This window comes from Tachysurus vachellii, chromosome 9 (genome assembly GCF_030014155.1).
Source record: "Tachysurus vachellii isolate PV-2020 chromosome 9, HZAU_Pvac_v1, whole genome shotgun sequence".
NCBI classification, from domain to species: Eukaryota; Metazoa; Chordata; class Actinopteri; order Siluriformes; family Bagridae; genus Tachysurus; species Tachysurus vachellii.
The window spans coordinates 17,365,310-17,389,036 of NC_083468.1; the positions used below are offsets into that span (position 1 = coordinate 17,365,310).

The following is a 23,727-nucleotide window of genomic DNA, read 5'->3' on the forward strand; positions in this document are numbered from 1 at the left end:
CATTAGACTGATGTTCTGTATGTACATCATCATTGGTGAATTGCAGACATTTGGTCATATATTGATCAGAGGTTATTCAAAATATGAAACTGTTGCCTTATTAAGGGACGCTGTATTGTGTCCTATCAAATAAAGTGGTTTAGTCTAATATCAATTAGTTGCATTAGGTAAGCCTGAGATTTAGAATGTTAATGTAATAAAGTGCATTAGAACAGAATATTTGTGATCATTTTTAATATTGAGCAAAATAATTGAATAACATTTTTGCATTAGAACACAAACCTAGTTCCTAATCAATGTCTTTTTTTTCTGTATTACTTTCTTTAAGACGCTTGTCAAGTGCAGGAACACTTTCATTGAATGAAATTGAGTGAGATTATATAGAAAACAAATAAGGTTTTAATTTGGCTTCCCCTCATAGATTACCAATAAAGACACCAAATCTGCAGCATTCAGACCAAACAGACGCTGTATGCTATAGACCGATGATTGACGTTTTAGTGTGTGTGCGTGTGTGTGTCTCTTCCATGGGGCAGCTGCTGAGCAGTAGCTCTGTGTGTTGTCTCTGTTTTTATGTGCTTTTATGGTGATTAAGTCATAACAATTATACGAGAGTCATAAAGGACCACATCCGTTTTTACAGGCCAGCGAGATGAGACTCTCTCTTTCTCTTTTTCTCTCTTGCTCTTTCTCTCTCTCACTCTCACACACACACATACATACACACACACACAAATACACACACGTACACACTCGCACTCACACTCATACACTCACACACACAGTGTTTAATAAATGCTACACTCAGAAAAGAAATACGACCTACAGAGCGTAAACTTGCTTTTGGCCATTAACTATCATTAAAACATTCATAAATTTAAAGTTGTATTAAAACTGGAATACAGGGTTAGTTTTGTTTTTAAACAGCAGCATTTATTGTTGTAAATGTATTTACGTCATGTTGTCTCACAGTGGAAGTCATTGTAGCAGGAGGCTGTGTGTTTAGGTCTGTAATTTTCTATCTCTTTTTGGAAGGATGCTAGCCTAAACACTGCTCTCTGTGTGCAACGACGTGGCCTCCAGCCTCCTACTTGTGTGAATGTGACCTAGATGTGTGCTGGGTGACATGTTCTGCTTGTCATGGCTGTTTAGTCTATGGCTCAGGCCACAACAGCTGGGAATTGTGTGTGTCTCTGTGTGTGTGTGTGTGAGTGTGTGTGATCGAGTAGGTGGTATGAGAGGGAGAGTGGGTTCTCTCTAAACCTGTAGACAAGTAAAACCTGAGGCTGATGGTCGGTCAGGAAATGGATGAATGCCAGGTGTGTGTGCGTGCGTGTGTGTGTGTTGAGAAGCAGTGAGACGAGGAGAGGAGGAAGCACCTGGAATGAAGGAGCAACCTGGATCTCCTTTTCATAGTTGGATCACAGAGACAGAGAAACGGATAAGAGGCTTGTCCTCTGCATACCAGCCCAATCATTCTCTCCTCCTCCAGCATCCTCCCAGTATCACTCAGAGAGAAGATGTGCGGGAGAACACACTCATCCTCCCCTAAGCATTTAAAGCTTGCTGCTTCGCTAATTCCACCTCACTAAAACTGAACTCTGTGTAACATTCACACACACACACACACACACACACACACACACACACACACACACAACACACACATACACACACACATTCATCCACTTCCTGAACTCACACAGAGATATCTATACATTACGATGACCTTTAAAGTTTAAATTATTCCACTGCGTTCAAATGAGCCTTAAAAGTGTTAATGCTTTATAAAGGGAACATTAGTTTTATTATTACACAAACCATCAAAATAGTGATATTTTCTTAAGCGCATAATCAGGCAGCAGGTTCATAATTTATTCCTGAGCATAAACATTTCATATTTGTATATATAGCTCGCAAATCTGCTATTTTTTTCCTGGTCTTCATAACAGGAATATTTTTATTTTGTCTCCCACTGAATCCTAAATGGTTAAAGCAGAAAATGATGCATACTAATAGAAATTACTTTTTTGGCTATAATACATACTTTGCTTTTTATAGATGTATTAATAAAATGGATCAACTCTTTATTTAAATATATACTGTTTAGTAAATAAAATGGATAATTAAAACTAAAACTCTAACACAAAATTTTGTTGAAGTTTTTTCCCTCATTAGTAACATTTAGTGAAATTTCTTCCCATACGGTAGAACTGATTTGATATTTGTGGTACACACTAATAATGTATAGATACTCATTGCGCCATTTGACGTTGCTTGTAATGTATGAAGTTAGCAGTGCGGAATAAAAGAATGTGTGTGAACGTTGCCTCAGGCTTATCCAAGGACATTTCATATCTGGCAAGTCGGCGGTTTGATAACAGATGCAACAATGTCTCTGAGAGCTCCTTCAGCAGTACACTGTGATATGAGAGGTGGCATGAAGTCTTGCTGCATTTGATGGCATTAATATATTTTGGGGGAATTTTTGAGATCTTTTCTATATCAGTCGCCCAATCTTTTCTTTAGGGGCTTGTGAACTGAGCAGAAATCAATAGCCCTATGAGTCTGTGTGGGTTACAAGCGAGTGTTTTGTGTGAATGGGTTGTGACCTCTGAGTAACCCCATGCTGTTGGTTAATACGACGCTCATTAGAGGTCAGTTAGATGCAGCTAGTGGCAGCTGTTGTTTCCTCATCTGAAAATCAAAGGCTTGTAGCTGTTTACTGCTTCTCCATGTCCAAATATGAATTATACGTATTGGTCAGGTGAGATAAAACAACTGTGTGTGTGTGTGTGTTTGTGTTTGTGTGTGTGTTTGTGTGGTGTGTGTGAGTTTTTACATTTCTGTGTTTTTTATTTTTTTATTTTTTTAAACAGATTGTAGTTGTGGGTAGTTGAATTGCCAGCCAGTCAGAGCTAAGACCCTGATGTGGAAGCCAGGCATGCAGACAAGAGCCTGACGATAAGCAGCCTGATAAATGATAGAAAATAGAAGCAGATTTCAACTTTCCCACCATCCCAAGATACACAGTGAAAGTGGGAGGGGCGGCTGAATCAAATACTTATTTCATCCTTCACTATCCCCCCCAAAACACACACACACACACACACACCACTTCCCCCACAACAAAACACAAGGCCATTCAGAGCATATACACACAGATGTGCAAAGCTTAACTCCCTCTTACTCGCACAACACAATACACTCACTGGTTAACTGAGGAATTAATAAAGATCTTATTCATAACATATTTAGCACTGATGACATGTTTCCATTAGCCTTTTATCACCTAGTCTGTGTGTAATATATACTCACTGTCCAATTTATTATGAACACCTGTATACCTGCACATTCATGCAATTATTCAAAGATTGGGCATCAATCATCAGCTGTTCAGTATGTCCACACTGGTTATAGACTCTATTCTTGGCTGACAGGAGTGCAATCCACTGTGGTCTTCTGCTGTTGTAGCACATCCGCCACAAGCTTTGACAATCTTAGATGATTTTCTGCTCATCCTGCTGGTAAAAAAGGTTTCTTGAGTCACTATGTATCCATCCTATCAACTCTGAACCAGAGCAGCATTCAGCTCTTTCATCATTTCATCTCTTCTTTTCTGACTGCTGAAGTGCCACTCACTGGATTTTTTTTTGCACTATTATATATAATCACTACATGATGATATAAGTGCAAATTCCAAATCAGCGATTTCTGAAAGTCAAATCAGCTTGTCTGACAACCATGCAACAACATTTTTTCTCCATTCTGCTTTCTCGAGTAGTGAGCGATAGCAGATAAAATATATCAAAATATTTAAAGATATTTTACACTATGCACAGGTTACACACTCACCATCAACTTTACTCGGAACACCTGATCACCTGCACATTCATGCCATTTACCTAATCCACCAATCGTGTAGCAGCAAAAAAATACAGATAGAGGTCAAGAGCTCATCAAACACCAGAATGAAGAAAGTGTGGTCTCTGGGACTTTGATCGTAGTATGGATATTGGAACCAGATGGGCTGGTTTTCACATTCCTGGAGCTCCTAGAGTTTATACAGAATGGTAGGAAAACCCAAAAACAAACAGTTCTGTGGGCTGAATCTCCTCATTAATGAAAAAAGACAAAAAATAGTGGCCAGGATGGTTCCAGATGCCAGGAAGGATACAATAGCTCAAATAATCACTCTTTAAACCCATGGTGAGCAGAAAAGCATCTCAGAATGCACAAAACATTGAACTTTGAAGCAGAAGGGTTCTAGAAGCTGAAGGCCACACTGGAATGCACTCCTGTCACATAAGGAATCTGAGGCTACCAGTGTGGACAAATGCACAGCTGATGATTGATACCCATTCCTTGGATGAGTGCATGAATGTAAAACATCCTGTAAGTAAAGGGCCATGATGGCCATCAACCTTTTATCATCTACTCTGTGTGTAATATACACTCATGATCCACCTGTATACCTGCACATTCATCAACTCAAGTCAAGTCACTTTTATTGTGCTGTGGTGATGTGACAATAAAAGTGACTTGACTTGACTTGATGAATGTGCAGGTATACAGGTGGATCATGAGTGTTGATGAGTGTAGATCATGACTAGATGATAAAAGGTTGATGGCTATCATGGCCCTTTACTTACAGGATGTTTTTTTTTTTTTAAACCGATTCTATGTAAGCTCTAGAAATTCATGTGTGTGTAGTTTCCAAGAGATCAGCAGTTTCTGAAAAAAACATCAACCGTTCTATCACAAACCACCATGGCATGGTTGATGTCAGAAATCACATTTTCCTATTTCTGATATTTTTGTGTGAGCAATAATTGAAACTCTTGACCTGTATCTGAACTATGGTATGCATAGTGCTGCCACATAATTAGCTGATCGGATAATTGATCCTAAAAAAAGTGAACAGAGTGTATATATTCTCATATTTTGGTTTAACAGTGTGGCAGCAGGAGAGTAGATCTACAATTAATAACCTTGCAAAAGACTAAGATCCCATTGTTTTTTTATTTCATGTTTATGTCACTGTAGGGGCAGTGGTGCCTTTTAAGACTCTGGGTTGTAGATCAGAGGATCAGGGTTCAAGCCCCAGCACTGCCATGCTGCCACTATTGAGCCCTTGAGCAAGGCTCTTAACCCTCACTGCTCCAGGGGTGCTGTATCATAGCTAATTCTGCACTTTTATCCCAACCTCCAAATTTGAGATAGAAGAATTTGAGATGTGAAGAAAGAATTTCACTGTGCTGTAATGTATATGTGAAAAAGTAAAGCTTCTATTCTGTTCTAATCTTTGCAAAAGTAAATGTAACACTGAAATACTCAGTACAAGGAGAACAAAAATATATGTTAATATGTAATCCGGTACTTGCTACTGTGAGAAACAATGCACTTGAGCACTCGATATAATCATGATACTTATGATCCTAAAAAACACTACTGATCACTTAAATCACTCTTTCCAATATAATCTATAAACTTTAAGATCATATTTTGTCCTCATTTGCAATGCACATGCACTAATAATAATATTAACACACATGCTTTGAAATGTGCACCTTTATAGGAATCTCTTGTGAAATACTGAGAGATTTATAGAGACCGTATATTAAGTAGGTGGGAGTAGGGTGATTGTTGCCAGGTTTGTTGTGACGAGCTAAAATGCATGACGAGAGGACATGTACACTTTTCCCCGCTAGAAAAGGCGAAAAAAAGAGGAATGTTCTTTTAAGCAGATGCGCCAAAGTCAGTGTCCTGACCATGACTTCTGGAGAGTTCATGAGGTTAAACGGTGTACCATAATAATATTTTGCCTGGAAAAATGTCTGGCCTGTTCTAGCTGTTCCCATATTTGCTACATTTGATTCAAAATGTGTTTTTTGTACTATGTACTGATTTGGATTAATCCTAGCAGTAAATGGCATTATTTCTTCTGAGAATAAGTATGTATAGTTACAGATTAGATCAAATAGATTTTTGTAAATCAGCAAATCAACTCAGTTTTAATTAAAAAATACATTTTTAGCACAGTCATGAGAGTGTGCGCTCATCTGGAACATGGGCTAATTAATACATACACATTAAATGCGAGTCACTTTTGAATACTAAATATATGCAGATTTTTTTCCTTTTTCACCACACATCAGTCAGGTGAAAGAGCTCTAAAGCCTGAAATAAAACCCTGTTCTGAATGATGGTTCCTGAGGGTTGACTGAGTGCCATCGCTGTGGACCCTTTGGTGCAGTGTGGCATATATGCATTTTCTAAATACTTGAAGAGACAATTATAGAATTCTGGCAGCAGCATGTTTGTGTGCCCATGTGGTAGCACAGGGGTTGTCAACTGGCCGGATGCTGCCGCGATGGGCATCAGGAGTGTCAGGAGACTGGAAAGAAAATCCCTCAGAAGATGCTAATGTAGTATCTTGAAGAATCACTTACAAATAAAATAAAAAACCCTATCTTTTCTAAACGTGTTATTTCTATCTATAAATTAATTAATTGTTATGCATAAAACAGTAATTATAATTTTTTAGTCATGTTAGTTGTTTATTCAGATCCAGATTTTTCTAGAAAAAGGAATATTACGTAACAATTTTTGACAAACCTGTACAATTTTTCTTGATCCTTCAGAAAAAAAACAAGCAGACAATCTTTTAGCCATGTTTCACCTAGGCTGAGCTCTCTACTAGAGGAGTGGGCTGTGATGGATTGCCGCTAGGAGTTCTGCTGATCTGTGTTTGCAGGGCTAGTTTTTCTCTCTCAGGGCTGTGAGAAATACCCCCGTACAGGACAATACATCTCACCAGCGGTCCTGGCCAGCTTGTAGCCATGTGATATCACTACCTGCAATCTCACCTGCCCTCTGTGCACACAAAGAACAATTTCCAGAGTGTGAGGGCATCAGATTTCTTCCATGCAAGTGAAAATATTATTTCTGTGTGTTTTTTTCTTTCCCCTTTTCTCAGTCTGTCTCCCATCCCATCATCTCTCCTAGCTTGGGTTGTTATCAGAAAGATGGCTCTTGCTCATTAAGGAGTTAATTTTCTCCCCTCTATCTCTGATTAGTATAGTGAACCTAAAGCACTGTGAATTCTTTAAATTTTCCTCCCCTGTTATCAAAAAGAGAAAAAGGGAGAATAGGGGATATTTAATCGTTTAAGTAGTCTAACTGGGGAACTGGTGCTTTTCTGTTTTTTTTTTTTTTCCCCTTCCCCTCACTTCCCTCCCCAGCAATGTAAAGAAATCCTGCTGAAGCTGCCCAGCTCAGTCATGTCGTTTTTAAAGCGTAGGAAAAAAAACCCAACTTGATGAAATTCCACTATCAGCTCCGAACCAATATGCAAAATATCTCGCTGGAAATCAAATAGCTATTATGTTTTCATTTCCACGTTGGCGTATTTGCTTAATGAAGAGGAGACAGATCAGACCGGCAGAGAGAGTCTGCAGCAGACGATAACCGTGAACGGCTTGCAGCTATCCGCAAAGAATGACGCTCCGAGAGAGGGAGAGAGGGAGGGTGAGAGACAGACAGCAAGTGAGGGAAGGAGTAAAAAAGGAAGGCTAAGAGATGGAGCAGAAGAGAACGACAGGGGTGTTTGCAAGAAAATGCCGCTAAAATGCATATAGTTAAGGGTAGGAAACGGTGAACAGATGAAGTGATGAAGGATGGATTTAAACACATCTTGCTTCTTTCTGGTGTCCTGCACTCAGCTTATTGGTCTATGCTCTTATGTCCAATTCACAGTGAGAATCATACAGGCATTTGTTTTAAAATAAGCATTATATCATTAGCATAAGAAACATCACCCAACATATTTGTGTGATTTAAATGGGAGATGTTTCTTGTGATTAATAATATATGGATTAATTATATCAATATTATTATTGATTAATAATATATGCATATATATATATATACATATATTTTTTTTTTATTAACATTTTATATAAATAAATATGTATAATGAACAATGATTTGATTATATTATTTTCAAATTCTAATCTACTAATTCTTTGCTTCCAGTTCACTAAAGTTGGTAAAGAAGCTTGAAGTTTTGAAGCATAAAACTCAAAACTCTCAGAAGGGCTTGAGGAAATAGACTGGTGAAGCATGGTGTAGAATCACTGCTGGTTCACTGTAGAGTTTAATTGTAGCCATTTCTAATAGTAGTAGTATTCAGGGAACACATCGTTAATAAATCTGACCTGCCATTTAACACAATAGAATAATAATCCTACATATTACAATATATAACAATCCTACAATTATTTTGTTTGTTGGCTTCTTAGGCTTCTGATGTTCAGACAGGCGGATTAAATCAGTAAACCAGATTTATTTACCATTTTGATGGTAAATAAGCAGTATGAATGGCAAAGACAAATGAAATCTGATTCAAGCCATATTCACAAGCACAATCTCAGGATTTCAATCTTTCCAGTCCTGTGAGATTTCAACATCACACATTTGTGACTTGAACAAAATAGACTTAAGCCTCATGATGGACTGTGTGCAAAAAAAATCATACATTGTACTCACAATGACACACAACTTTAGTGCTAGAGGTGAAGGCAGCACCAAACACCACATGACCACATTGCTGTTTATCTAAATAGGTATATTAAGATGATTTTACAAATGTTTTACATATTAATTCCAGAACCTGAACAATATTTGCTTTCTTGTTCTGACATTTCATTTTCTAACATTTCAGATCATGTCCTGCTTTTTAATCATCTAACTTTATAATGTTCACCTGCTCCACATGACAGATGCAACTTGCACTGTTACTATGACGACCAACATGGATATAGTGAGTGCACAAACAGACAAACAGGCTTACTCATGATTTCCAGTGAAGTCATTCAGTTATAGAAATCAGATTTCCTTTGCTGTCTGAACATACAGTACTTGAAGGTGACCTAAGATTTGAGTCTGTATTCATTTCCATTCAGATGTGCAATAAACATAATTTGGCATGCATGTAAACAGTGTTTGGGTTTTACTGAATTAGCGAAAGACATGTCCGTATATTCTGGTAACACTATCAAAATCAAGGCAATACCTGCTGGAGATTTGATCAATCACCACATGTCTTTGCAGTAGCATCATTGTCATAATGTCAGTCAATGTCTCAATACATCCTGGTTATCTACTGAAGCCTGAGAATTAGCAGCATTCTGTACATATGTATAAAGTGTGTGCGTGCGTGCGCGCGCGTGTGTGTGTGTGCGCGCGTGTGTGTGTGTGTGTGTGCGCGCGTGTGTTTGCGCGCGTGTGTGTGTGCGCGTGTGTGTTTGCGCGCGTGTGTGTGTGCGCGCGTGTGTGCGTGCGCGTGTGCGTGCGCGTGCTGTGGTTCTTCCAAATGACTTCAACAACTGACAAGCTAAAGTGTACCAGTCCTGAGGCTCACATCTTATCTGCAACTCCAGTGACTCTGCTGACACGTAGCTTGGCCAGCCAGGTCTATGTCGCACAACTCCAGCAGTTCATCAATCATTTCAGCATGTTTTCTCAACCTTGCCCTGCCATGATCAATACCTCCACCACACCTGCTCATCTGTTGCCTGATCGCTTCTCTGATTTTGGTCTTTCACTATAATGTCCAGTTAGGTTTATTATATTAGAGGAGCTGATTCCTGATCCAAATGTTTTGGTTTCTGTGTGATGTTGGAATGAGATGCATACATGAGGATGGTACAGTAATTGATATAACTTGCTGTGTTTTAATGTCACTGATTCAAATCAGTTATGTCATTAACAACAATGACCCACTCTTCCTTTCACCACAGATTCCAGTCTTCTTTCTCCAATTACCTGATACAAGTGGAGTCATAAGCTTGTGGACTGTTTTGTAATATGGTGATTAGTGCGAGACTGTGTGTGTGGGTGCGTGAGTGTGTGCGAGATTAATCAGACTCTGGTTTGATGTGTTGTCTCAGTATTTAATCGCTGCTGTTAAGCACACAGGTTTGATGTGGACGAGGCCAGTTAATAAAGCGATATCTTCTCTGCCTTCATCAGCTTAGCCACTTTGTTCTGTCTGTTCGAGTGGCAGTTAGGACTCAAAGTCCTGTGTGGGTATGTGTACGAGTATGCCTCTCATTACTGCCATTATCTATTTCTACTTTCTCCCACATATTACATATTCATCATGACACTGGAGTTAAAGTTCCAAACGCTGAACTGTGCATAATCTTTTAACCCAGATCCAGATTTCATTCTCTCATTACCAGAGCATGTGCATACAGTATGTAGAATATATATTGATCAGTATGTGTAGCCATGCCATCAAGTTTTCCTTTGTTAACCACTAAATGTACATTTAATCAAAACTAAAATTCACATTATTACCTTTTCTTTAATTAGGCTTAATTTTTATAAATATCATGAAGATACTCTCGGTTCAGGTACAGTAATACTGTGATGAGTAATAAATAATGAAATGTAGGAGTTATGTTTTATTAATGAGTTTTATGTTAAACTTATGTATGAAATCAGGTCCATAACTCTTCAGAATCTAGCATCATGCCTCAAACTAAAACAATGTCAGAAGAATAAAAGGTATAAAAGTGCTTTAAAGTGTACACTATTGGGCAAATTGTATACAAGTGATGGACTTTTTAAATAATGACAATCCTGCCAAGAGGTGGCTGTCCTATTACAATCTACTATATAGATCAATACCTGAATATCATACCAGTACCATTAACAGAATGGAATCTAGGCTATGCAAAAGTAACCAGGAAGAAGCTATATGACCCAAATAGCCCCATCAAAATAACCCCACATGACAAATGCCTTGTTCCCTGCTCAAGTCTTTTCCTTGGATAAATGAGCAAAAATAATAATTTACTCCTAAAAAAAACAATCTAAAACAAATAAAAAATGTTCAGCCTACTAACAACAAAACCTCATCTCTGTAACACATTGTTGATGCAGGTATGTCATTATATTGGAGATCATTGACCAAATTCTGAATTAAAATCCTGAGAAATAAGGAATGACAAACCACAGGTCTGAAAATTCTCCCTGAGCACAAAATGAATCTTTTACTAAAAACAATACTCAATACTCAGCATAAAATGAAGATTATTCCTTTATAAAATTATGTGGGTCTGGAAATGGGCAACTCCTAAAGTTAATATTAGTGGAATGCACTAGCAAAACCTGACCATGTTCAAGCAAGACTCATTCAAACGCTTCTGCAATTTTCCGTAAAGGGAAATGAGATGGGGAAAATCCCTCATCATAGCAGACTATGGGAATTTATTACTATAAATTTATAGAACACGTTTGAACACATTATTTGTTTTAGTATCATTGTTGAAATTATTTTATGAAGAAAGTCTTTATTTATTTATTTTTTTTATTCCAAATTTATGGTCATATAAGTAATATCTAAAAATATCACCACTTTGAAGGCTTCAAAAACTTTCCAGCATAACTAGATGACAATCAGATTATCAGCAAAGTAAATGTCTTCCATGCACACATTTGTGAATCATTTATTACTTCCAATAACTAGTGGTGCACATGGCCATTTGGTGATGCAAGAGTATTCGTGTAATTTTGCTATGAAATGATAACAGCACATGAATACCCCTGGTGGAATTGCTTTTGAGATGACTGAATATCACTTTTTGTCCCTTGGACCAATTCTCCTTGGTTTTAATTGACCACAAACAAATTACACTTGGTGGTGAATGCATGCAGTAATATCCTCTTCCCTGGCCTGCTGGGAGAGATATGGATTGGTCTGTTCATGAAAGGAAGAAAAGGAGGAGAGCAAAAACTTTCTGCACCATTTGATGTCTGAAAGCAGCGATGCAGTGATTTAAGCAGAGCACTAATGAGAAAGAAAATCATAATTCAAACTTACATTTAAACACAAAATATAATTGGACTTTTTTTTTAAACAGAGAAGCTCTTTTGTACAATTATGATTAAAGGAAAATTAATTGTATGAAAATGTCTTCGCAGATATAGAAAATTAGATTGACCAAGACTCGGACTGCATTCTAAAAATATTGCATATGGGATCAATCTTTTTCCTTTCCTTCTTTTTCCCTTCATTATTAAGGTCCAAATCTAACTATGTTAATTTTATCTGAAATTACAGTGAACCATGCAGGCGTGGAAGTCGGAATTAGCCTAAAGATGTTTCATTTACAAAGACAGAAACACTTTGTCAGAGAGCGATTGTTTGGAAGCATTATCTCCACCACGTTTTAATTGCTTTGGAAGTGAAATTAACAGAATTAGAAAAATTGCCTTTGCCTTTTTCGAAGAGGCTCTTTATTCACGGGTATTGTTGCGTGCTTTGTATAGATTATAGGCCTCTTTGTTTGAGGAGTGTAAATATATACGCCTCCAGTCACGGCTTTAGCCCCGAACAATCCTCTCTTCGTTTGACACGCTGAAAATTAATTTACAAACACTGTCAAAATTAGACATTTTTCAAAAACACCAGGTGTCTTTATATGCAAATAATGCAGAGGATTTTTATATTTAGATTTCTGCTCTCCAACCGCAGTCTCTTAGATATGAACTGAGGTATGAATTAATATGCAGTCAGGGTACATGGTTAGAAAATGTTTTATTCTCAATTAGACAAAAGTAACTAAATTATAATTTACTATTTTTTTTTTTACTATTTTTACTGACTGCATTACATATGTAACTGTAGAGGCTCATTCATCTACTATGGATTTATTTGTATTCATACATACGAAGGAAAATATACACATTTTGCATTTTTATTATTTATTTGATTCTTAGTGATACCATCAAATGAAAATTTTACCATCATTGCCAACTCTCTTATAACATATTCACCATGTTTGGCTGGTGTTCATAAGCTGTGGGATTTCCATCCAATTAAACCTTTAAGGGAATTGGGGTTGGAACCTAATCAGGGTTTTCCTCCTATAATGAATCACAATACGATATTATATTTATAGCCTAACCTCAGTACTCTACAATCATTAACACCAGCTATTTGTGTCAGTTAAATCTCCGAGTTCTCTGAGCGCTACCATAAAGTACATGCATTAATGATATAGTGAAACTGTTCTCATTTCCCTGGCTGTTAACTATCATATTCCACACTTGTAGACCTTTTATTTTTATATATAATTAATAATTATAAGCTAAAGGTGTTCAGATGTTATTTATGCTTATTCTCTATCTTCGTCTGTAGGCCCTATTGGGGATCTTGATGGTGGAGAAGACAATCCACCTGATGACGTCAGTCTCTCAGGGGAAGAAGCTGGTGCCTCAGACCAGGACGACTCGGCGGAGTGCGATGGGTCCAGTTCCTCGTTTGCACCTCTTTATAATGAAGGTAAAAAGACCTTCATAAATCATTTTGCCTTTGATTTGAAGCTTCAGCTTTATGTGTCCACACAGAGTGTAGTGTTGAAAAAACTAGCAACTGACAGTAATCAGACCTGCCCTCTCATCAGCCTCATTAAACCTGGCCGTGTGGTATCTGTATGTCTGACTGGGATCGATTTAAGATCGTAACCACTGGGGTCTGTTTTAATGAGCGGATTCGCAGCAGTGCATTAGGAGAAGCAGTCAGAATGTTAGACTGCACCACAGTTTACTTTTTTCTTTGTAGAAAAGGTGTAGAAGAGACTAATTGTTGCCTGTTATGATAGTATATCTATGATTTGGTTCTTTCTTTTATGGAAATTATTTGAATTTTAGTAAAAGGAATTTATATTTGATGACAGTAACATGTATAAAAAAAACCAGTATGATATACAGTGTATTTAAAACTAATAATTCTTGGTTTATTTTCTTTTTCAAACAGAATAATGACTGCAAGAGCAAGATACACTGTGTATCCTGCCTGCTGCTGCTTACTTCCCAGTTTGTTTTGTTAGTCTTAATTCAGACAATACATTCATAGATAAAATGCTGTTTCTTTTTCTTTTTTTTTTTTTTAAAGTGGAAAATTCCTGTTTTTGTTCAGTTTTGTACTGCAGTGATAAGAGCCTGTTTGTTCGTGGTTTCTGATAAATGGATGGAAATTTTCTCAGGTGCTAATCAGCATTAGATTAGACGTTATTCTCATCTGTGAGCATATGTTTCTGTACTGTAATATTTTTTAGGAATATATGAGTAATGCAGTCACCCTAAGCGAAACTTATGCATATTCGAGAGATGATTAATGGAAACACAGTTATCATTTAAAATGTAACTTTTGTATATTTCTAGCATTTGTGTGTGCATTCGTCATGCGTTTCATCCTTGGTGCATTGTGCTTTGTAGCTACATAAATTAAAAAGGCCACGTCACCATATTCTGCATCTCTTTCTGTATCTCCCTCTATCTCTCGCTTTTTGAGCTCCTCTGTTGCCCGGTGCTGCTATTATCAGGCTTCTGTAAATCAGCCGTGTTTGACGAACCTGCTCTTTCAACCTGCGATCAATACCAGGTCTTTATCAGGCCAGCACTGGCTAATAAAGGCCAGCTCTCTTATCCACCATCTGGGAGAGAAAGACACAGGCGATAACCACTTGATAACCGCCTCAGAAAAACATTCAACCAGTCACAGGATACATAGTGCTTGTCAGCCCCCCACCGGCCACTAGTACATTATCTATAAACACCATATCGATGATCATTATAGCACAGAACATAGAGCAGAGGATCTCAGGTAAGGAACAGGGAGTGTGCTGAATTTCTGCGGTGATCTCATTGAGCAGAGATAATGATGATGATGCTGTTGATGGTTTTTTTTTACACATCAGCACAGAGGTGGTAAAGTGTGGTAAAAACATGTTGCGGTTAAAGTGAGGTTAATGCATTCCAGGAATTTTTTGTCTTGCAAACAATTCATATGTACATGCTTGCTTAAATGACGGCGATTTGCTTTTTTTTTTTCCATCTTTAAATGACTAGTTAATCCGGTGCTTTTCAACATGTACAAATGATTGGATGCTCTTTCCAAACTCATATTACTTTATTCACAGGTCTAAGAGCAGTTGTTGAGTTGTGTCATAAAAACTTTTCAAATATGTGACTCTATAAAAGAAATAAGACCTACAAGTATTGCGCTCTAAAAATAAAGGTTGTAGAATAAGATGAAATAATGCCTAAACAAAGCTGTTGCTAATGCAACTTCGGAGCAATGCATATAACCACAGCTTCACCCCTTTGACATATAATACATCTCTGAGCAGATATGATAATGTACTGGTATAGAGCCAGTGAAAGGTTTTTTTTTCGTCCTACAATAACTACAAAAACCTTGATTATGACCAATAGACATGATGATTGAGTGGTAATTAAACAGGTTTTTTGTTTTCTTAGTACTGGGAAATGGCAGTTCTTTTTTAGGGGTAAAGATTAGGTGTGCTTTAAGATGCTTTTAATCCCAGCATTAGAACTTACGAAAGAATATGATGGCTGCAGAAATGGTCAGACACTCACCCAATACATGATTGAGTCATATGTTCTCCTTTAAAAAAGAGCTGTCCTGTACTGTGTGTATCGGAATTGTTTCAACTGTAACTAAAAAAGAGCAGATTTATAAGAAACGAATGAGGTTTGAAGCTTGGGAGTTGTACTGAAGCTAGCTGGGTGACTTTGCCCTCCAGGTGTGACAGAGGAAGTTGTTCTTATCAGATATATGTATGTGGTTGGGTTGTGTGTGTATGCGCGTATGTATGTGTGTGGGTGGGTGTGTGTGTGTTGGAAAGAGCAGAATGGGTTGAGGAGCAGGGCTGGTGCCAGTGAAGGCCCCCCTTTTCCCGATACCTGCCGTCTCAGCTCTGATGATATGGGAGATAATATTGATAATATTAAATGCAATAACTGTGGCTCCAGCTCCACTATCCCAGCTGAGCACTGCAGGATAAAATCAATGTGCCATTCACTGTGATTTATAGCTGAAAATAATGGCCCTGTTTAGGTTAGGAGGGGCAAATCATAAGCACGTGAAGTACAGTGTATGTGTTTGTACATGTATATGTGTTTATGAAAGTGTTCTAAGTATGCATGGTTTCTGGGGGAATGTGTGTGCGTGTGTGTTTGCGGGTTTGATAGAGATTTATTTGACAATGCAGATCTAATCTCGCTACTATTACATTAATAATAGCAGTCACGCAGGTTGACGTTTATGGCTGGTATTGATCGGCGGCTATCGCTGCTTTATCGCTGTGGGAATGCGAGGGTAAACGCGGCCTTTGTGCATGCGGATAAGCTTATTTCAGGGTGGAGTGATTAGGTTTGGGGCTTGAGGAAGAAAAAGGGATAGTGTGAAGGAAATGAGAAAGACAGCCCACTGTCGGTGCTCAAGAAGTAACATTGTCTCATAGTTGGTAGTGATACTTCAGTGTGTGTGTGTGGGATAGATACAAAGAGAGACACAAAGAATCCTATCAGTCAGGTGATCATTTTGATCTGAGGAACTCACTAATCACCTCCATCAATGACTGAGAGATGGCCACTGATGATAAGGATTTGCCTTAATGAAAGGGAGACGCACATTACCTTTAAGGAAGGCTTTTTTCACTTGGCAAATCAAAAAGACCCGAGTGTGTGGGGAGGCATCAGGTTACTGGTGTATGAAGACTTTTATTCAGACTGTCTTTGATCATCAGACAGGAGCAGCCGCACTCGTAAAGCACCTCTGTGTAGCTAAACATGCCCTGAGAATAAATTGACCATTAGTAGAAAGTCATTTAGACATTGTTTTGAACTCTTTGTTTTCACCAGAGCCCAGAACACATGAGTCTCCAGACACACCGGACATTAACGAGGAAGATGAGAAACGCTGGAAACCCAGTGATGAGGAAGAGCCACAGATGGAAGAGGAGGATGAGGAGATGGAAGAGGAGGAGGAGGAGGAGGAGGTGGAACCAAGTTGGAATGGCCCAGGTCAGTGTCACCACTCTTTTACTTAAACCTGTCTGTATTTTATTGCCTGATGAATGAGTCACTGTCTACAGTCTCTTGTGTAAAGCAGTCATCGTGCGCACTCCCATGAATGCCCAGATGTCGTAGATGGGTAGCCATAAAGTAATAACTCCTTTTCAGTATGTTTATTATTTGAACAGTGGTTGAAATGTCAAGTTCTGGCATACCTTATTATCATCTGTGAGAAGCTGTAAGTAAAACAGCTTAAATCCATAACCTTTGTACTTAGAAAAAACCCTGTCAGTTGAACATATAAAAACCTAAGGCGTGTCTCACATCACATGCTTCTGCACTATAATGTGCCAGTTTGTAGTGTAAATAGGGTGAGTAGTATTTTCACACTGGAAAGAAATCAGGAAGAAGTGCACTACACGGATTACAAAAAATTACAAATAGAGCGGTGGGGCTAACAAGCACTGATGCTGGAAAACTTTTTCAAGATGGTTGACGACACTCCGGCAGTCAAGATGTCTTTTAAATTATACCACATTGTGTTCTTTAATTTTCAATATATTTAAAACACTGTATTTTGCAAAAACTTTGTAGTGTGCTTGACATCATTTGCCATTGACTGTGGCTTATTAAATTCATAAGCTAGACTCTAGCGTACATAGCTTATAGTGTGTAGTGCATCATTTGGGACTCATCTCTAGTCAGTTGAACATAATGCCACACCCACCTACAGCCAACACGTACAGGTTCGCCAGCACTCAAACTACTGCAGCTTATTCTGGTCAAGTCATCCTATTTGCCCAGGGCTTTTATTGGCTGTTATTACCTGTCTAATAAAATAGAATAAATCAGAACATGAAAGAAGGAATTGCTCTTCCCTTTTTTTTTGGTATTTTCTATTTCACCCCCTCACCCACAGACCCCCACTGCAATTCCCACAGTTTGAATACCTCTGCCCTAGGCGAATACATGTTCATGGATTAAAGATCTCCATCACCACGATGGACTTCTGCCATATCAGTCGCATAGTGCCTCTATTTGAGATTTTCACATAATGCATGGAAAATTTTGCTGCTGCATTTTAAAACCCTTATTTCTTTAGTGGGGTTTTCAGTGCACTTTGGAAAAATGGAGAGGCCCAGTCACAGGGTCAGATAATATTTATATGTTTCAATGTTTGGGAGATGCTTTTAAAATGAATTTTTTTGTGGAGAAGTGTCTGCATAAATGTTACTTCCCTGTCTTCTCATCTCTTTGGGAAAGCTTCTTTATGTATAAAATGTATAGACAATAAGAACATATTAATAAATACATGTTTTAATGTCTTTAGTGGTGTGTCAGAACATGCATCATTGTTGTCCGAGTTACTGTATGTTCTCATTTTTATATGCACCTACTGTAGACTAGACCTACTGCCATTTTTCAGCTACATCTGTGATGTATGTCAAATTCTATGTATAAAATTACTAACTGTAACTGCAACCCTGTGTTACTCTGCATAATTAGTCTTTTATTTTCCAATTAATTACCAGTCTACTGCCTGTTAATGGGACATTCATAGCATCATGACTAACCAGATATTAATTTGGCACTGGATCATTTCATGCAGACTTACATATCACTTGTGTTGTGCTGTTTTGCTGATATTAATGAAGGGTGTGTATATTTGTTAAAACAAAGTGTGGATAGAAAAATGGTATGCGCACACATTTTGTTTGTGTGTGCGAGTGTTCGTGTGTTTGATTTTGTGCGTGTATGTGTTTATTCATCACCACAAAAAAAGAATTGTCTTAGGGGACCTCCTCCTTTCCTAGTTTCAGTCAAGAAGAGTTTTTTAATCCAAGCCTTTAGGGTTAAGCAGTACTTGTTCAGTAATCTCTAACGCATTTTAGATGAATGGAGTGATAACTTCAGCCTTAGCATTCCTCTGAGTAACAAATGATATTAAATAGTACTCTCATTTCAAGGTATGAAATCAAACTCATTGTTTTATTCATTTGAATAAAATAATATAAGCTAGATAGCAAGGTCAAAATGCATTTCACATGCTTTACGTGAATTATTTTATGAGTTACAGCCTGTTTATAGTGATTATTAACATCACTTTCTCTGTCCTTGATCAAACTAATAGTTGTAATAACTGAGTATTTGATTTCATTAGCATTTAATTAGTGATAAATTGGGTCCTGTAATATTTAACTATTACACTGTAAAATAGGAAGTGGTATTTTTTAATTCTTTGTTTTGAGGATGTTTAGATTATCGTGGAGTTTGCAGACAGTAATTGCAACCTTATTAATTGCTGTGCGGTTGCTACTTGATGGCCATGCTGGTGATTGGAGCGTGATAGTTATTTCTTCCCCTATTCTCCCTCACAAACTAACTGCAGAAAAAGAGAAAGAGAGAGAGAGAGAGGTTAGAGAGTGGGAGAGCGAGAGAAAGGGGAGAAGAAGAGAGATAGCCCTTCTATCAGTACTAGAGCAGACGCTGCCTTTATCAGGAGCACGATTGGCAAAAGGGAAACTTTGACCGGTCTGAATTTTTCTCTTATCGTCACAACCCCCCCACAACACTAGTCTTTCCATCACGACAAACATCCCCCCCCCCCACCCCCACCATGCAAGTGTGCACTCCTTCCTTCTTGTCTTTTTTCTGCTTGCTTGAATGTCAGGAGTGGAGTGGCAGCTGGAGTCACGCTTACTCCTATATTGGTTTGTTCTCTTTCAGACTTTTTCTTTCAAACCACAAAGAGTTGAACAGATATGAATGTGGAATTTTATCAAATTACATTAGCACAAGAAGATCTGCTGGTCTGGTTTTGATTGATGTGTAAAAACAACTGGTCCTGTGCCATGATGTCACTTCCTGTTAGATTGCTATTTAAATGGCAAAAGAGTTCAGCGGATTGGTCTAGTGCTGTCCCCAGTACTCCAGCATGTGATCATTTTCTGCGTAATTCTTCATTAGGACAACAGTAGTATTGTTGGATCCGAAGCGTATCTCAGGAATACAGGGTGTGAAGCAGTAATACACTGGCTGGGACACCAGTTCATTTAAGGGCACCATGAACATCCACTTTCATACACTTATTTACACCTAGAGGCAGTTTTCAGTAGTTAATACAATGTTCTTCTTGAGGGTAGAAGGAAACTGGAGAACCCAGAGGAAACACACATAGACATAACTAGATGCTAATGTGTTTTTGTCAATAATTCATAAAAGCAACCAAAAAAAAACTAATTAGCAATCTGGGGCTGTATTAAACCTGTGGTTATGTATCGCTTCAGCTTTATCTGGGTGAATTTTGACCTGAATTCATTAACCCCTGACTAATGAGCCAACAGAAAAGTAGAGAACTGGACTGTGGTTCCTTTGGTTGGTAAAATAAATAAATTAGGGGAAAGCTGATTATTATTAGTAATATTTTCTTCTGGCTGCTTGGCACATATGTAGGGAAAAACGTTCTGCTGATGTGGGCAACTTCATATTGTCTTGACATCAGTGACTTTATGCTATAAAACTATATCTGTGTGGATCTGGGATTAACAGTATGTGAAAGTGTGGATTGTGCTTTTGTGTATTTTTAGTACAAAAAGGAAAAGTATTTTACCTTTCAGTAGCAACAAATAGCTAATTCAGTAATAAAAGTTTAGTGTAAGATGTACTTTGTCACATTTTCTTCCAGTATATAGGGTATTATTGCTCCTTTTCAAGTTTTTTTATTTGTTAGAAATTATCCTTTAGTGTCAGCAATAATTTAAAGGCATGTTCTGTATTTTGGCCTATGAATGTTATACTTAGCTGTTTCAGATTCGGCTCCTGTTGTAAAAATTCTAAAGCAAAACCTCTTTATTAGTGATTCCAAAGGTGGGTGTAAGACATTTGGAATCCAGGTTGCTAATAAACAGTTAATAAACAAGTCATGTCATTTCAGTTAGCGTTTACAATGTTTTGATCATTCAAGTCCCATTGATATGATGCCGTGATTTGATTCTGAATTAAACAGGCAGTCAGAGTGGCTGTGTTTTGATGTACTTGACTGATTTACACAACAGCCAATAGCATTCCAACACACCTTTGCTGACTCTAAAACCACTTGACAGAATATGAAAGGAAGTAGCATATGGACTACAGAGTTTTAAGAGCAAGTGAGTGGGCAATTTCTCATTGCTGCCTTCACTTACACCTTCCATCTTTAACGTGAACGATATCCTAGACAAGAAAGTGCCATGTGTTTCTGGAGTTATGCTGTACACTTTTAAGACGAGGTTGACTGAGTTGATGACAGAGAGCTGCAGGGTCATCACCAGGAGACATCTGATGCGTCTGAATGGTAGATAAAATAATCTTACTGATGGAGAAGGGGTGATAGTGTATAAAGAAGTTCTCTGCCAGTCTGAGCTAGAAAGACGTTGTATAATATGCACTGATGAACGTTTGGTGTCAGTATTCAGGTACCATAGAGCTTGGGGCATATATATTCCAAAGAGTGTTTAATTAGATGAACACAAGACTAGTACAGGTATAAATACATCATTTTCTTGTTACTGATTAACTGTAAAAATGAGATTCCGAAATTATTTTCTGTATTCTGTATAAAATAGCTCTACCATTTAATAGGTACCTATAACATTAAATGATGGGAACTTAAACATTGAAACACTTTTTTCTATGGGGAAATTTCTATTGCATACAGTATGTCTGTGGAGTTTCAGTGTAAATAAATAGAATGCTATTATAGCATACATACATACATACATACATACACATACATACACACATACATACACACAAAGTTAGGACAATGGATTGTGGTAAATGTAGGGTGCTTTTGTAATATTCTTTCCCTTTGGATTAATAATAAGGGATAAAATAACAATTGATATTCTAAAATGTAACTTTTCCTAAGATCATAAAATAAGATAACTGCAGGTCTTTTACTTACTAAACAGTTTGGCCCTTACAGTTAGGACATTTCTGTGACAAACTCCCGAGATCAACCGTTCATTTACTGTTACTTAACCGTTTATCAGCATCAGTAATGATACCTTTAAAGACTATTGTACATCATTTGATTGGTTATTGTATTACAGTACTAGCAAGGAGCGAACACGGTGGTATCATCAATTCTCCAGCTCTGAAAAGGTGAAATGTTAATCAGAAGTCCTGCTGATGGTTTATGAGTTTGGTTAACTGCTGCTGTATCTGTGTAGTAATGTCATTTATAGGGTGGAGTCGTATGAAAGGGAATGATAGGTGGTGGCTAGGCTCAAGTGTCAGAATGACTTGATAGGGCGGAGCGGCATTTTTAATCTATAATGTGTCCTGCTGCATGATATGCAAAATAAATTATGAAGAAAATATTATCTTCAGAATGACCTTGCTGGCTGGAGGGTTTGATATTTTCCTCTGTGCTTAAAATTCTTGATATGCAAATGACCATCAGAGTAATCCCTTCTAGCTGCCTGCCTGTCACTCTGCGCTCTCTCTCTCGCTCTCTCTCTCTCTCTATCTCGCTCTCTCTCTCTCGCTCTTAGTTCAGTTCATTCAGTTCATTCATCAGTGCTTTATTGGCATGAATGTTAAATCACATTGAGTTTTATAAATAATATAGATGTCTGTATTTATGGATAAACAACTTTGTCTGTCTCTGTGTGTCCCTGTAAACCTGTCTGTCTTTCTGTCTCTCTATTTCTGTCTTTCTTTTTGTCTGACTGTGTGTGTGTGTCTGCCTCTCTGTCTGTCTGTCACACACATTAAGCTACACACCATTAAGCCACACAAACACACACACACACACACTCAGACAGACAGACAGACAGACACACACACACATTCTTATCCACCAAGTTATTTAAAATTACAGCATAAACCATATTAATGGTAGTTATTATAATGATTATTTGTATTTACCCATTGCTAGTGTTGAACATATTTAATTCTAGAGGATTGAGTTAAGCTCTATATGTGTATTATCAATGGCATTTAAATGCTGATAAATTATTTGGCCAACTTGGCATTAATGAGTGGTCTGGAGGCGGCCTGATAGGTGCTGAGGTGCAGTCCAGGTTTCACACTGTCAGCAGACATGCCGGCAAATCTGCATAGGCTTCCTGAAAAGTCCTGAGCTCTGACAAATTGAAAACATATCAGGGCCTTGCAGAACGATGAGGAGGGGGGAGCAAAAAAGAGAGGGGATAAAGTGCGATTTGAAAAATGGAAATTATTAAACCAAATTTTTAGGTCATTTGTTGCCTCATGTAATGTCTTTTGTATGTGTCTTTCCTCACATTTTTTGCATTAAATGTATAAAAATATGTAGATGAGCTGGCAAATCAGTAGCCACTTAAAAAAAAATGAGAGGTCTTATATAAAAAGAGTGAAGAGATTATTTGCAATTGAATTTTTATTCTAATGAGCAAGTAAACTGAAAATATCTGTTTCGCCAGTTTGCTAATCATTTTGCTTTTAATTTAGACCATGAGTTGTAATGACAAGCCGGCAAGTGTTAAATGAACATATTCGGATCGTTCTCAGACAGACAATAGGGAGAGTAGTGTGTATCCTTTATCTCGCTCAGTCTAAAACACTCGACTGAGAAAGCAAAATGCGCTGGAGTGTCATTTTAGTCTTCCTCCTGTCTCTATTGTTTCTCAGTAGAAACACTGCGCCTCAGATCTCTACACTGCACTGTGTGGATACAATGTCCAATCCCGCTCCACATTTCAAAGCCCAAATCACACACCACCTACATCAGCTTCTTTCAGTCTGCCATCATTTTCAGCACAAGGACATAAGTGGCAAAGATCTTTTTCTTGTGTTTGCAGCTGC

General features: G+C 37.8%; 1 protein-coding gene across 2 annotated transcripts in view; it reads left to right on the forward strand.

The window, feature by feature from the left end:
* The window catches only part of zfpm1 (zinc finger protein, FOG family member 1), a 68,594-nt gene that overhangs the window by 19,417 nt on the left and 25,450 nt on the right, over positions 1-23,727 (forward strand). For both annotated transcript variants that reach the window (XM_060878014.1, XM_060878015.1), the window contains exons 2-3: positions 13,214-13,357; positions 16,744-16,905. In XM_060878014.1, the coding sequence (XP_060733997.1) occupies positions 13,214-13,357; positions 16,744-16,905 (306 nt within the window). The remainder of the gene's footprint in view (positions 1-13,213; positions 13,358-16,743; positions 16,906-23,727) is intronic.